The sequence below is a fragment of the Mirounga leonina genome, unplaced genomic scaffold (genome assembly GCF_011800145.1).
Source record: "Mirounga leonina isolate KUSES-001 unplaced genomic scaffold, KU_Mleo_1.0 Mir_53, whole genome shotgun sequence".
In the NCBI taxonomy this organism is placed as follows: domain Eukaryota; kingdom Metazoa; phylum Chordata; class Mammalia; order Carnivora; family Phocidae; genus Mirounga; species Mirounga leonina.
The window spans coordinates 41,893,043-41,909,383 of NW_023270807.1; the positions used below are offsets into that span (position 1 = coordinate 41,893,043).

The window sequence follows — 16,341 nt, forward strand, 5'->3', positions numbered from 1 at the left end:
AATTAGCTGCCTACCAGGGAGGAGGTCTTCCCGTTGATCAGACCACATATGTTATTCTATTCTGACCACGTCCTTTACCAGGAGCACAGATAAATATCCAGAGGAGTGTCAAAGTGATGAGGGAGGGACTTGGGAGAAAGGGAAAAGGTGCTGGAAGTGGGTAACACCATCTGTGTTAAACATCTATTTGTCAATTTGACTGCAAGCTAACAGTAGCAAAGTTACTAATAATGGTTGAAAATCTTTGTTCTAGGGCAAAGCTAGGAAAGGGAAAGTGGCATTCACAGTGTCTTTGTCAGGTGTTTTTGCCATTTCTCTCAGACGCAGGAGAGATGGAGGTTAAGAGAACAAACTCTGGAGTTAGAAAGGTACAGGTTCTGCCACTATTAGACTATTACCTAATCAATTCCGAGCCTCTATTGTTTATTTATTTCAAAGAGACAGACAAGGCATTACATGCATTGTGCTTATTATTATCATCTGGAAGTGTGGGTTCTGTGGGCTCTCTCCTGTGAAATACAAGATCCTTAAAAAACAATTACAAGTAAAACTGAAAAGTCAACACCTGGTAAAGGAGCTGTACTTACCTGAAAGGAATTCACAGAGCGAAGGGATGGCGGCAGCGTGGCATTATTCCTTGATAATATCAACAGAAGCTCCAAGCAGGTTGCAGAGGGCAGGGTTAGAGAGTGGATGCTGATATCACTTTCCCAAGCACTGGAAAGCCTGAAACACATTGATGTGTATAATTTCATAATTGTGGCTCAGTCAGTTCAGCGTCCAACTCTTGATTTCAGCTCAGGTCATGAGCTCAGGATCGTGAAATCCAGCTCAGTGATGGGCTCCAAGCACAGCATGGAGCCCGCTAAAGATTCTCTCTCTCCCTATGTCTCTGCCCCTCCCCGACCCGCTCACACTTTCTCTCTCTCTCTCAAAAAAAAAAAAAAATTTTCATAAATGTGGTCATAATTAGTTCAAAAGTCTGATGGAGAAGGAGAAGACTTTCAAGTGTGAAAGGGAAAAGCAACGCACAAATAAATAGAAATAAAATGGTTATACTAAAAATTCAGAGTATATATCCAAGACATCTTTATAGTGTTTTTGATATAAAACAGATTAGGCAATTTTTTCAGGTCAGTATTTCATACTCAAAGTTCACGAGTCACATGAAATGCAGTCTTATTTGTGAGGGACCTACTTGGGGATGGGTAACAGTTAACATACTGAATGCTTCCTATATTCTATGCCCTTTTCTGTATGTAACATTGCGATCACCCCTCAGATACCTATGAAATGAAACTATCGCTATTCTCATTCTACAGATGTGGAAATTGTTTCTGAGCTGGATATGCCCTATGAAGTGTCTAGTTCATTGATTTTCAAACCTTTAAAAAGTGACGGAATCCTTTTATCAAAAAGTCTTGTGAAAGCTCCATTTATAATACAAATAAAAGCAAAGCTGCTCTGTTGGAACGGGAAAGGTTGGCAGGAGGCTCCCTTCATCTTCCAAAGCAGCCTATGAAGCATCTCTGCTACATCCCATTGAACCTACTTGAAAATTATTTCATTCAAGAAATGAGGAAACCGAAGGCTAGAAAAGTAAAGAGACTTCTCTGGGATGAGGTATGTGTTGAGAAATGATATGGCTGGGTCTAGAATCCCGGTTTCCTGACTTCCTATCTAGTGCTTAAAGTAAAGGGGAAAATCAGAAAGTCATTATGGGAAAACAATGTAATAAGAATAGGATGTGTCTTAGCTGTCAATTCTTCTATTTACGTGAGTATTTCCTGACTGTGCCCCTATCAAAGTATCTCTTATCACTGTCCTAATTTTTAAAAAGAAATAATACAATACTCCTTGTATTTGTGGACGAAGACAGAAAGTAATACAATAATCCTTGTATTCTTATTTGAGCTGTGTGACTCATCCTAAATATTTAAAAAGAAGACTTGAAAGTCTTCTCCATTTACATAAACTTCTTTTTGTGAAGCAGCCTTTAACCCAATCGGTGAATTCTGGAATGTCAGAGAGCATCAGCTAAGGGAATAATGGATTTTAATGTTTATACGATAAGTCATAGCAGATGGTTTAGCTGTGTCATCAGTCAGGTTACCTGTGCTATCATTTCTGACGTGGGGTGGGGAATTAACTCTTCTTTGAAGCATTTGCCAACTACTTGGACTGGAATACGACACTGCCCACTTTCCCAAAAAATGGTCTGTTTTCAGCAAGGGCACATTTGGAGTGTCTTCTTCATGTTTTAAACACTTCTCGTTATTTTATACTGATTGGCTATGTTATTCTTTCTCCTCTTATTCATTATACAACATTGTCAACATTTCTCTGGGGTGGAAATAAAAATCTCACTATCTTTAGTAGAAGTCAAATGTAGTACTAGCGCAGTGGCTCTAAGCTCATTCTCCCTACCCGCTTCCTTATGCCCCCTACAAATCACGCCATTACTGGCATTACACTCCACACATTATGTCTTGCTCATGCAGTTTTCTGGGCCTGGAAGGCTGTTAGGCTACCCGGTGAACTTCTGTTTATCCAGCAAGACCTACGTAGGTATCACTTCCTTGGAGACATCCTGTTTCCTTTATAAGAATGAACTACTTGCCTAATACCATATGTGTATCCATTACAACACTTAACCACCACCCTCCTTGTATTCTTATTTGAGCTGTGTGACTCATCCTAAATCAGACCTGAGCAACCATAACCTGTGGATTCCTCTAACTTTGCTGCCCAGTGTGGAAATAAAGATAAGATTAGTTGTTTTTCCTCACACACACCCAGGTATTAACCTTTTACTGGCTGTAAGAAAAACATTCCACTTACATTTGTATGTTCAATAATTCAATTTATTTTCCAAGTGTTATTTTTATAATCAGAAATGGGATTTCTGGGTCACACAAAGGAATGTTTAACCACTGCTCAAAGGTGTCAACATGCTGCTAAGTGGCTATGGTATGATCTATCAAAAAGGACACTCAAGTAGAAATTAAAATTCTTTAGCATTCCTTGTCACTGACCAGTGACAAGCACTCTTGGACAAGTCCGGTTTCCTCATGAGATCCTGGAGTTCATACACGACCTATACAACGTACTAAACCACCAAAATTTACACAAAAGGACATTCATCACACTAATGATATCCATAGTCACAAAAAAAGATACAATTAGTTATACATGTTAGTTATTCATGTCTCTATGTAATTACAAATATTTGTACGGTATGTGAATTCAACTTTGGCATTTTAAATCTAATCCTTCAAGTGTTCTGTGATTTATCCCTCTTGAAGCTCATAAAGGTGAAGAGTGTTGTCCTAATCACATGGTAGGTAATGGAAAAGAAACTCAAGCAAGATCCTCTCCATCTAAATTTCATTCTCTTTTGTATCTAGAAATGCTTGGTATTTCTGAACAAATTCTAGCCAAAAAAATTGAAAAGCCCAAGGGTAAATGATGGAGCAAATTTTAGCTATCTTAGAACACCTCATTTCTTAATAATTTGAACCACCTTATTTTTGAAATTAGACAACCCGGCTGGACCTACGATGGCTTAAATTCCTAATATTTATCCTTTCATTTATCCTAATATTTATCCATTTATTCTTTCTTTTCCCACAGTATATATTCATTAGCCCCAGGATTTACCTTTTTATTGTTAAGTTTTATAAATGTTCTCTATAATCTTAACCACATATTAATCACATGAAACATCCATATATGTGGACAAAGACAGAAAGTAAAATATGAAAAAAAAGATATAATCTTAACCACATATTAATCAAATGAAACATCCATATATGTGGACGAAGACAGAAAGTAATACCTGAAAAAAAAATGATAACAGCTGTTTTGGAAAGTTAGAACTATGGGTAACTTTTCCCCAAAATTTCAGTTAATGTTTTTACATTGTGGTTTGTGTTTTGTTTTGGTTTGGTTTTATCTTGTTTTGCTGTGACTTAGGAAGAAAGAAATAAAGAAAGCAGGAAGATGGAGAAATGGTCTGGCATATTTAAAATTCAGTTTATCTTAAAACAACGACCAAACTCATTATGAAAATTTAAGGCATGTGTTAATTAAACCAGAAGTGATCCTTGAGACTATCTACCCATGGCTCAAATATCAAGACAAATTTCTGCTAATGATATAAACATTTTAAGAAACACAGGATTATAATAATCCAGAATTTGGATTATTTCTGGTATTTCCTGCAAAAACATCCTAGACTATTAGACCTAAATCAGTAAACTTCTATTATGAACTGACAAGAAAGATAATTCAAAGAGAATAACAAATTTGACATTAATTGAAATCTATTTTGGTGATTTTTAAAGTAGTGGGTGAAAAGCTTTCCTAAGAGACCAGAACTGTCAGCCAGGTGACCTCAGTCAAAAAGACCAAAATGCAAGCAGAGGACACACCATCCTTATTTCTGAACTTTTGCCTTGACAAAATTCCCTAGAGAAGCAACTATGGCCTCTCTATTTTTAATGAGGCAATGAGAAGGGGGAAAAGAAGTCACTTTCCATCACTTCTAACAAAATAGTGAAATTGAGAATGAATCAAACACCAATAAATATCAAGAAAAGAACTTGAGAAAATAGAAAGGTGATTCAGTCTACTAAAAACCAGAGGTTGTTAATGTAATAGATGAAAATGACAAATAGAGATGATAAAACAACTCTACCAAAAATTAAAATATTTCAAATGAGTCCAACATATTTTATAGGAAAAAATAATATCGTATAAGAGAACTCAAGATAAAAATATTTAACTTAAATTTCATGTTTCTCATATTTTAGCAATGGATCTGGACTCCTCCGTCTTAGAAGGACCTAAGAAAGCAAACAGCCTATTAATGATGTTAAAATATAATATTGTTTATATATGCATATTTTTAATTTAAATTTCAAAGCTATAACAATGATAAAGCTCATCAATTTAAGCTCTCAAAATACCAAAACAAGCAAATGACTACAACTAAGTGCTAGACTTATTATAAACATACAACTATTTAATAAATAATTTGGTGAAGGAATCAAAATTTTATAAATTCTTATACTGTCAAGAACACAAAATTCAGAAACAACCAAATATAGTGTTTATCTGTTATGATAAACCATATTAACTCCAAGATATTTAAATATTTTAAAAGAATAAAAACAGAACCTGAAAAGTGTATAAATCAACTGTTCCTTATAAATTTCAAAATAAGGTTCAATAAGTCATGAACAGCCGTTCTTTGAAATTAAAGAGTATTTTCTTTGAAAATTACAGAAAAAAATCGAGTTTTTTTTAAGTCATAAATGTCAACACTGTTCTTCAGTTCTCTTTAAACTAAAGGGCTCTTAAGAGAAAAAAATTTAGGGGCGCCTGGGTGGCTCAGTAGTTTTAAGCGTCTGCCTTCAGCTCGGGTCATGATCCCGGGGTCCTGGGATCAAGCCCCGCGTTGGGCTCCCTGCTCCACGGGAGGCCTGCTTCTCCCTCTCCCACTCCCTCTGCTTGTGTTCCCTCTCTCACTGTGTCTCTCTCTGTCAAAATAAGTAAATAAAATCTTAAAAAAAAAAAAGAGAGAAAAAAATTTAGGTACACAATCCCTGAAAGCTATGCCTTTTAAACTTTGTCCATAAGACACATGAATTGTCAAGGCAATCTCTCTCTCTCCCACAAATCAAAAAGCATGGGGAAAATGGTTCTGCTTTGAATAAGACACCAACAAGGCAATCTCAAAATCAGGTGTATTTAGGGGCACCTGGGTGGCTCAGGTCATGATCCCAGGATCCTGGGATCGAGCCCCGTGTCGGGCTCCCTGCTCGGCGGGAAGCCTGTTTCTCCCTCTCCCACTCCCCCTGCTTGTGTTCCCTCTTCTCGCTGTGTCTCTCTCTGTCAAATAAATAAATAAAATCTTAAAAAAAAAAATTAGGTGTATTTATTCATGCCAAAAAAACAATAAAAGATTCTGTTTTTCATAAATGCATATATTATTACAAGATACCAGTTGTTGAGAACTTAGGGATTAGACTGGCAATACTTTATTTATTGTTGTTTCCAAGTATTTCGCAATTTATAAATACTGGTTTAATTTTGTTTTATTAAAAAAATTTTTGGGGTATAGTTGACACACAATGTTTTATTTGTTTCCGGTATACAACATAGTGATTCAACTTTTCTATACATTAGGCTATGCTCACAAGTGCAGCCATCATCTGTTACCATACAATGCTATTACAACACCCTTGACCATGTTCCCTATGCCTGTGACTTACTCATTCCATAACTGGAATCCTGTACTTCCCACTCCCCTTCACTCATTTGCGCATCCTCTAACACTCCCTTTTCCTCTGGAAACCATCAGTTTATTCTCTGTATTTATAAGTCTGATTCTGCTTTTTGTCTATTCATTTGTTTTGTTTTTTAGATTCTACATGAGTGAAATCATATAGTATTTGTCATTCTCAGTCTGACTTATTTCACTTAGCACAATACCCTCTAGGTTCATCCATGTTGTCGCAAATAGCAGGATCTCATTTTTTTATGGCTGCATAATGGAAACACTTTCATTAAAGGAGAGAGTACACCTCTTTGAACATGCTTGCCAGAAACTTCATAATAACATTAGAATAGTTAGAAGTCCATCAAAAAAGGCCAGCCAGTCCTTCAGATTTTTTTTAACTTTTTGTTGCAAAAAATTTCAAATATACAAAAGTATATTTGGAAGAAAATAAATTCAAAAACCAATCTTATACTATATTCGAAATTAAATGCAAGGTGTACTAAAGGCATAAACGTAAAAAATTGATTAAAATATCTTTCCAGATGGGGTGGTGGGTGGCTCAGTTGGTTAAGCGACTGCCTTTAGCTCAGGTCATGATCCTGGAGTCCCTGGATCGAGTCCCGCATCGGGCTCCCTGCTCGGCGAGGAGCTGCTTCTCCCTCTAACACTCCCCCCTCTCATGTACTCTCTCTCTCTCTCATTCTCGCTCTCTCAAATAAATAAATAAATCTTTAAAAAAAAAATCTTTCCAGAAAATCTAAAAAAACTATGACAAACCTATAAGCCATAAGGTTTTATAATTTTTAAAAATTGTATTGTTAAGAAATAAAAAATCTTTAAAAACCAGAGGAAAGGAAACTTTATATAGAAAGAACTATATTCTCCTATATATTTATAAAAGGAAGACAACAGAAATTCATTTTTAAGTAGTGAATTTTAAACCATTTGAAGGTAAGAGGTCTCTATGACAAAATGATCAAAACTATAGACTCTCTCCCCACAACAGTGCTCATTTTTTTTTTAAGATTGATTGATTTATACAGAGAGAGAGCAAGAGAGCATAAGCAGGGGGAGCTGCGGAGGGAGAGGGAGAAGCAGGCTCCCCACTGACTAGGGAGCCCTTGGTGGGTGGGCCCAATCCCAGGACTCCGGGATCATGACCTGAGCCAAAGGCAGACACTTAACTGACTGAGCTACCCAGGCGCCCATCAACAGTGCTCATTTATAAAAAAAAAAAAAAATTATGCACATAAATTTGAATGTTTCCCAGACCACCCAATTCCCCAAGACTAATCATGTCCTCCTTTCGTATTAATGGAATTATGCAATATGTGACCTTTTTTGTCTGGCTTCTTTCACTTAGCATAATGTTTTCAAGATACATGATTCTCAGAGTAGGACCCCTTGCTTTCAGATACCACTTTTTATAAAATATTAAAAACAGTTCCATCTTTAACTATATATCATACTATCTGTGTTAGCATATTAATAAGTGTAGCCACTTATGAAAAGCAGTTTTTGAAGAGGTCTCCTGGCTCACATTTTTACCTCATTCCATTACCAGAGAATATCAATGGAAGGGAAGGCTAAGAAATGCACTTCCAACCCTTTAATCACTTTACTGAATAAATGGAAATCAAAGTATGAGGGTTGGGATGTAATAAATTAGGTCCATTTTAATAACATTCTCTGAAGTAAACCTCACACTGGCAACCACTTGGTTCCCTGTCCCATCAGGGGGTCAACTCAGCCAACACTTTCATAAATCAACACTGCCCAGTCTGCCCCACAGTTTAAGTCCTTCGCCAATGTGGATGGAAAAGTGTGATGCACAAAGAACAAAGCAAAAATTCAAGACTGCTGCTTTTATTATTTCCTAGGCTTAGTAAAACAGAGAGGTTTTCTTCATTTTTCAATTCAAATTGGTTGGCAGTGGCTGTGTTGAGATGTATTGTGAAACCATGTTTGGTCTCAGCAGGAGAGAGAGAGATGATCTATTAGAGCTCTATCAGCCCATGGCTTCAGACAGGGATGTATCCTGGTGGTCTGGCAACATATCCAACTCTACTCTCCCCTGCCTTTATGGAACACCGTCATCTTTAGTACCCCTGGCTTCTCTCTACAACTCTTCCTAAGTCCACCCTCAGATGGCCTTCTCCTGGAAATCCATATACTCTTTCTGCACAAAAGGGCAACTGGCAATGGTGTAACTCAATTCAGATGAATTAGGCCTGGCCAATCTTGGTATCTTAGCTATTAAGCTATACTAAATTGCATAACCCAAAGTCACAACTGACTCTGTCTGACCCATTAAAAGGCAAATCCCAATGACTAAAATTGTGTCCCTCAATGAGGAAAGATGAGAATTTAAATACCAAGATCGTTAACCTACTCATGCTCTCTATGCAACAATCCTTGATTTTAGAAAATGTCCTCTCATTTCAGACCTTTTGTGAAGTCACACATCAATGTAACTCTGATAGAGTGAAAGCACAGCTGGCCACATCCATTTCAGGAAAGGTAAGAAAATCAATTTCCAAGTAATTTTGCATAGAGAAAATTCATTCCTACCAACTTAAATTCAATTCCTCTGTAATAAACTGATTCTTTCATACCTTAATAAACACTAAGATCTACCAGGTCAGGCCAGAAAGTCTCCTAAATTTTATGTCTATCACTTACCCATTAGCCCTATAAAGATATGATTTTAGGGCAAATATGTTTTGAAGTTTTATTCAAGAATTTTATGAGTTAAGATGTATTCCCTAGGAGGAGCACCTTGAGTCAAAGAATGGAAATATTCGACTAAATTGTTCCAAGGCGGAATCAAATATTATTAAATGGAAGCTTTTGGAACCTAAGAGGATTTTTATTGAAACCTCTAAAGGCCATGATTTTTTACAGAATTATTAAATACATAATACTCTCTTTCCTTGCCACCACACCCTTGAAATGAGGTGTCTCTGGTAGGTGGCTTCACTATTCTACATTCTGTTCATTTTGGAGAGGCTACTCTCAATATCTGAAACCAAGGTAAAAAAAAAAAAAAGACTCTTTAATCATCCCTGTACAGTGTATGTGTGTATAATTGAGGTAGGAAGGAAGGAAAGTGTTAAATATGGGATACGCAAGAAATCAGTATTCTAGAAAAATTTTAAAGGTATTCTCAGAAATTGGTTAAAGATACTTAAGCACCTGAATTTACCAGTGCTAGAAGAGCTACAAAAGCTAACTTGTCCTTTTCTTCAGCAGCAATACATCATACTGTGAATATAAAAAACATCGTCATCTTCTGAAACAATTCATAATGATGAGAAATTATTTGTGAGTGTTAAAATAAGGGAAGCTTACATTTTTTAGCCTACAAAATAGGAAGAAAGGAAAACAATGTTTCTTGATGATCTAACTAAAAAAAGCTTATTTAATTTTATTTTAAAAAATAAAATACTTCATTTATAAACAAAGTATTATTAAACTATTGATATAAACATTCAAAAATAAAAATTTGCTTTAGTTAGCAAAATAAACACATAGTTTTCAGTGAGAGTAACAAAATTATACTTTTGATACCTGAGTTCATCTCTTATTAACGCCCCAAGTATTATCTTCAATTCTGCTTTCTAATTTACTTAGAACATTGAGTTTTAAAAGTCACTGCTTCCAAGTATGAAACCCCCCAAAATCAAGACTTAAATAATTATAAATCTATACTGACATGGAAAGACACACTATCTTGATCAGTTTTTAAAAAAAACAAAACAGCAAAATAGGACACCTGGGTGGCTCAGTGCTTCAGCATCCATCTCTTGATTTCAGCTCAGGTCATGATCTCAGGAGTCATGGGATGGAGCCCCTAGTCTGGCTCTGTGCTCGGTGGGGAGTCTACTTTTCTCTCTCTCTCTCTCTCTCTCCCTTTCTCCCGGTACCTCTCCCTGTGTTCAAAGACGTATGCTCACTCTCTCTCTCTCAAATAAATAAATAAAATCTTTTTTTTTTTTTAAAGAAAGGAAATGAGGCCTATCTTGGAATGTTTAAAATGTGTATTAATGTTATATCAAATAAAATCAGCTTTTTAAGCAAGAAACAATCAAATCATCTTAACAAGTACTTTAAATCTTTCAGTTACCTGAAACTAACCTAATGGGTAGTCTTTTCCATGAAAAAAGGTACTTCAGATAAATTTGGAATTCAAGATTTTTATCACTGAGCATCACTCAAGTTGATCTCAATATTAAAAATGCATTGCCTACAAGTTGACTAATTTGGTGGTTGCTATTAATAGGATTCTTTACTTAGATCACAAAGAATAGGAAATAAAACAAGTGACTACTTGAAGTGACTTGAGCAGGTATATTATCTATTAAGAGACTAAATAAAGAGGTGTTAATAGTACTAGGAAGCTTTCTTTCTTTTCTTTTCTTTTTTTTTTTTATGCTAGGAAAAACGTTTGCATCCAAAGACTATAAGGCACAATTATTTCAGATAATGTCCATGAACTTGGAACAAGGTAAAAGCCCATGTTATTTGCCTTAGCCCTTTGCCAAAACAAACCAGGGAATGTGACTTCTTTGGAAAGTCAGTGTCCAACCAAGCATCCGTTCATATTTTTGTTATGTTCAATAAAATCATAATAATAGCCAATCTGCCTGGTGCTATGATCCCATTAGGTCTTACAACCTAAGCAGAGCTAGCTTAAGTTTAATCAGACCAAACAGCTGTTTTAACAGTTGGGTTTCTCCAAAATTAAAATATTCTATTCCTGACAGAGCCTAGTAACTCAACTGTTGAAACAGCTGCTCAAGTTGAAGAGGTAAAACCAAGTGTACATACAGTCTTCTTCCCATTTGCAACTGCTATGAGATTCTTCCAGAATAGAAGTTCCTAAACTTAAGTTCATGTTGACATTTCCCAACCTGTTTAAAATTTTATACTTGCACTGCCTCTCTCTCTGACCTTCTGTCAATATTTCTGCCATCATCATCTCTCTTGGTGTTTGCCCTTTGTCTCCTTCATACTCTAAACCATAATTACCAGCTGGGGGTTCTGTACTTCCCTCCTTAGAAATATCATCTGTGTGCTTTATACTCTTATTCCTCTCTCTATTGTCTTGGAAGTATTTTTACTTCCTATGAAACAGAGGTGGTAACTCAGGAGTTCCCAGACTCCACTAAGTGATATATTCTTTCCAATGACTTACATTAGCACTATTAAGGTTAACTGTTGAAGTAAGAACCTTAAAAACAATCTTAAAATGCTCTCTGGCTAATGGTTTTCATTTTTGGTCATTTTATAAGTGTTTTCAAAATTCTGAACTTGTCACCATGATCTCATTCAGATATGTCTGTTCAATTTTTAAATACTTACTCTGTAGCTGAGAAACCTTTTCACCAACAGTCCTATTACCAATAATGAGTCAGTACTTTTGTCTGTCTGTCCCTCTCTCTACCCAACCTTTCCATCCAGGCAGTCATCATTTTTCCAGCACCTTCTCATCTTAAAATTTTGCCAAGTGGACTGGATATACGCAGACTAAATTGACTCTGATATGCTCTTAAAGTCTGCAAAAGGTCTTGACCCTGATTTTGTAACATTTGCTTTCTCCCCTCATAATGTCCTCACTCCTTTAAATTGTACTGCATTGCAGATAATTTAAAATCCCGGCTCCCAGGGTCTGTCTAAGAATAGATTTATGGCAGGACCCAGACTCATCAAACCAGAACATAGCTACAAAGACGTTGAACACGTTTCAAGATTACAAACTTTTTCCTGCAGCGGCTCCAGCTCTTCCGCTGAGTTATGTACAGCGTGATTCTGGCACATTAATCTTAGAAACAACCCCTCTCCCGTGCCCCACTTCTCAGCGGGGAAGGGCGGAAGCCAAAGATACATTTCAACAAGTGCAGATACCATAAATGAAAAGGTGCTCACAGACCTCATGCCCGGCAACACAGTCCTGGGGCAATGCGACTCCAAGGCAGACACTGGAGTGCTCTGTGAAACAGGGCTCCTGGGCTGGAAGTCATTTTAATACGTCATGTCAAACCCTGAATTACCAGCATGGTAAAGCTGAAGTTTTTAATTAAAGGAGACTTTGAAATACTGGCTCTGCTGTCACTATCCCATTACCACGATGTCAGTGCAACACTAGCCCCGAAGTTACCTAACTTTGTGTTTGAGTCGGTCTGCAGAACAGGATTCATTCTTCCAGCTTACAGTATTAAGATCGGTTTTGCTTCACAGCGCTAAACATAGAAAAGTTTTCATTTTTAATAAAAGCTTAGATAAATAACCCTAAATCCCAAAGGACCGTGTTAAAGTAGCCTCATAAAAGTTTAACACTTGCATATGAGTTTGAAAAAAAAAAATGTCTACCTAGCAATTTGAGCTCCTGCTGACTTCTCTAGCCTTGGGGAAGTTATTGTTGAAATTCATATGTCTTGCTATTTCTGATGATTTAAAGCAGTCTATTATGATAAATCACCATGAAGTACACCAAATGAAAGACACTGTTCAAACAAAAATTTCAATTTTAAATACACAAAATACACACAATGCACTCATCCGTATGTTTAAATAGCACTAAGGTTCTTATACGTTACTCATCTAGCCACATATTTTATCCGCACAGCCTAGGATGCAAAAACATATTTTGTACTAGGTGATCTATTTTCCCTTTCTTTTTTTAGGAGGTCATTTCAACACATTTTTGACTCTACTCTGGAGAATTAAAGTCCACACAAGAAAGTTCCAACAAAATTGGAAACTAACTCAGTTGAAACAAGAACATAAGTAGTGAGCAATGTTAACATTTCTTCATATCCCTCACGGGACCTGAGAAGATCAAGACTGACACAGTATATTTAAAAGGTGAGAGAAGGATTGAAAACAGAACAGAATCTTATATGTTCAAACAATAAAACACTAGAAATGGCTTTTTAAAAATGCTTCAGTACACAGCACCTCATCTTGCAATATGGTTAAGTGCCTAATTAATATTTACTTAGTGAGCTTGAAAGGAATCAGCTTATAGATCATTTTCTGCCATTTTATCCCATTATGGGACAATCATCATTCATACTTCTCAGGCCTTGGAATCAGTGACCAGGAATCTTCACCCAACTCTGAAAATTTGTTAGATTTCAATGATAGAACTTTAGAGCCAAATCCACCTTGAGAGGAATTAAGCCCCTCTGCAATATTACTCACATGTGACTATATGGTCTTTGCTTGAAAAACTCCAGTAACAGGTAGACTCACTGCAAAGCAGTTCTTTAACCGGAGTGAAATCTACTCTTCAGAACCTGAGCCTTTCAGAAAATATCTCACAACATCTAACACTTTCTCCTGATTTTTCTCTAAGATAAACATTCCCCATTTCCTCTAACAGGAAATATATCCCATTTCCTAAACATTCCCCTTTTTTTATGACCATTTATTAAAACAGCCCTACCATTATCTTCATCAGTGCAGAATGAAAATCTGCGAAGGATCTTGTATGTCATCAGACGCTTTCACATATATCAGTTCATTTAGTCTTCACATGAACATTGTAAAATGAGGGTTCATTACACCCACTTTAGAGATAAGCAAAATTAAGTTCAAGAGGTTAAATGACATGCTTATGTTCTCACAAAAGAATCAGGCCTCAGATCAGTACCTCTGATTCCCAAGTGTTTTCCATTACACTTTTTAACCTCAGTCTTTTCACCTGTAAGATGGGGGAAACAGTATTTGCCCTTTAAGGCTCAAAGGTTTCTTGTGAATATCAAATGAGACAATGTATAGAAAAAAACATAAAAAGCAGGTTTTTATTGCTAAGATCATTCATATGCAGAAAATCTATGCTCTTTCAAGTATTTAATTTATGAGTAGGAGAAGTCCAAGTCACAGGTAATGTGAATGTCATCGTTCTTTGCTTCCAGAATTCAAAGCATATGGCAACTAAATGATCTAGGAATATAATGAGACTAACCCCTAAAAAGATATGGGAAAGTCATTCATCCTTTGGAATTTAGAATTCAATTAAGAAAGCACTTTCCTAGAAAAATTATTTAATTTTTGCTTGTAATAAATGCTTAGTACTCTGTCAGCCTTGTAAATTACATTACAGTATGTTATGGATTTTTGTGGACTAGCCTGGAAATTTATTTGACATTTATAACATAATTCTATAAGAAACACTGTTCTAGTTCTAGGAAAGAAACTTTGGGATATACCCATTTGTAAGGCGAGAAGAACCTTTTCTTTTCCCCTTTGTTAAGGCCTATTAATAATTTTCTAAGGCATAATAAGCTATTTTTAAATAATTACTTTGGTCTTATTTTTCAAGGGGAATAAAGTAGGAGTATTTATCCTAGAGCTAGTTGATGAATGGAGAATTGACTTTCAATTCAGGTATATTTTATCAGGTACTGCTGCAAAAACACCACAATAAGATGAGGATTTCCTTCATTTGTTTTCTAGAAGTATGAATTGATAAATAAGCAGAAACCTATAATAAATTGCCTGTTTCTCAATGAAAATGATTTAAGCTAAATTTTAACAAGTGTTTTGTCAAAAATTTGAAAGATACACCAAAGTATAAAGAAACATAATGAACACCCACATCCCCATTGCGAGCTCCAACATTATCAGTGGCTAATCTTGTTTCAGCTGTATACACCAAATACCCTCAACCCCTGAATTTTTTTTAAAGTAAATTTCACAAATACTATCATGTTACCTGTAAATCTTTCAGTACATACTCTGAAAGATAGGGACCCACTTAAAAATATGCCCACAATATTATCATACCTAAAAAAAATTAACAGTAACTCTTCAATGTCATCAAATGTTCACATCCTCAACTATTTTAAATTTTTTTTGAGTTCGTTTAAATTGAGACCCACATAAGTTCTATAATGTATTGTTTGTTAAGTCATATGTTTCTTTTAATCAATAGATTCTCTTTCTCTTTATCTTCCCCCCCGCCTTGCTAACTTTTCACTGGAAACCAGGTTGTCTTATAGTGTTTCTCAGTCTGAATTTTGCCAATTACAACCTGATGGTATAATTTAGTATGTTCTTCTCTCCTGAATTTCCTGCAAGCTGAGGGTTGGATCTGGAGACATGACGAGGTTTGATGCGTTGGGGAAGCTTACTTCATAGGTAGGGTTATATACTTCTGCCAGGAGACATATAATCATGACCCCCACCACCACCCTTTGTCTTTCTTTTTGTGATGTTTCCAAGTTCCATGATTTCATGATGGATCAGTAAATGGTGATACCCTAATTCTAGGACTTCTTTTTGATTGATCAGCTGGAATCTTTCTATAAAAAGAAACTTCCCTTCATTATCTATTTGGTTACTTTGAGGTAGGGTTCAAAGAAGAAAAGCAGGATAAATGGTAGATTTTTTTTCCCCCTTTATCATCCAGTTTTCAAAAGCAATGAGATGGCTCACTAGCATCTTCCAAAAGTAATGACCAATGAAATTTCTTGGATTTTTTTTTTTTTTTTAGTATCATTAAGAACTTATGGATCTAAACGTATTTATTGTTTTATCCTTATATTAAGTTATTACCCTTACTGATACTCAAATCAACTCATCTTTAGCTAGTGGAGCCTATTCAAGTTGCCTCCTGAGTCCTTTTGACATGACCCTGATATCTGATAACTTATTTTTAGTTAGAACAAGATATTACAAGTTCTTCTTGTACACTGCCTGTACATACCCACTTCTCGATGGAATCTTGGTTGCTTTTAGTGGGAAATGGCAACTAAAAACCAAATAATCTGGGTTCTAGGAATGCATTGTCACTGGGTTAGTCAATGTTTTTAGGCCTTTCTCAGAGAATAAAGCTAAAAAGTATCATCTTCTAGGATTAAAGTAAGTCATGTATTTATTTTAACATTCTATTTTAAATCCAGGACAACAGTTTTACTTAACCTCATCAATCTTGCATCTGTATCTTTTTCCCTTGCCCAAACGCCCGGTTTTCATGACACCAACAAATTTACTCATTTGACTTACCCTAAAATGCACATAAAACAGTCTCAGTGTATCAGTACCAC

General features: G+C 35.9%; 1 protein-coding gene across 2 annotated transcripts in view; it reads right to left on the reverse strand.

Annotated features, from left to right (window-relative positions):
- The window catches only part of UBE3D (ubiquitin protein ligase E3D), a 155,516-nt gene that overhangs the window by 64,948 nt on the left and 74,227 nt on the right, over positions 1–16,341 (reverse strand). For both annotated transcript variants that reach the window (XM_034991087.1, XM_034991088.1), the window contains one exon: positions 588–726. In XM_034991087.1, the coding sequence (XP_034846978.1) occupies positions 588–726 (139 nt within the window). The remainder of the gene's footprint in view (positions 1–587; positions 727–16,341) is intronic.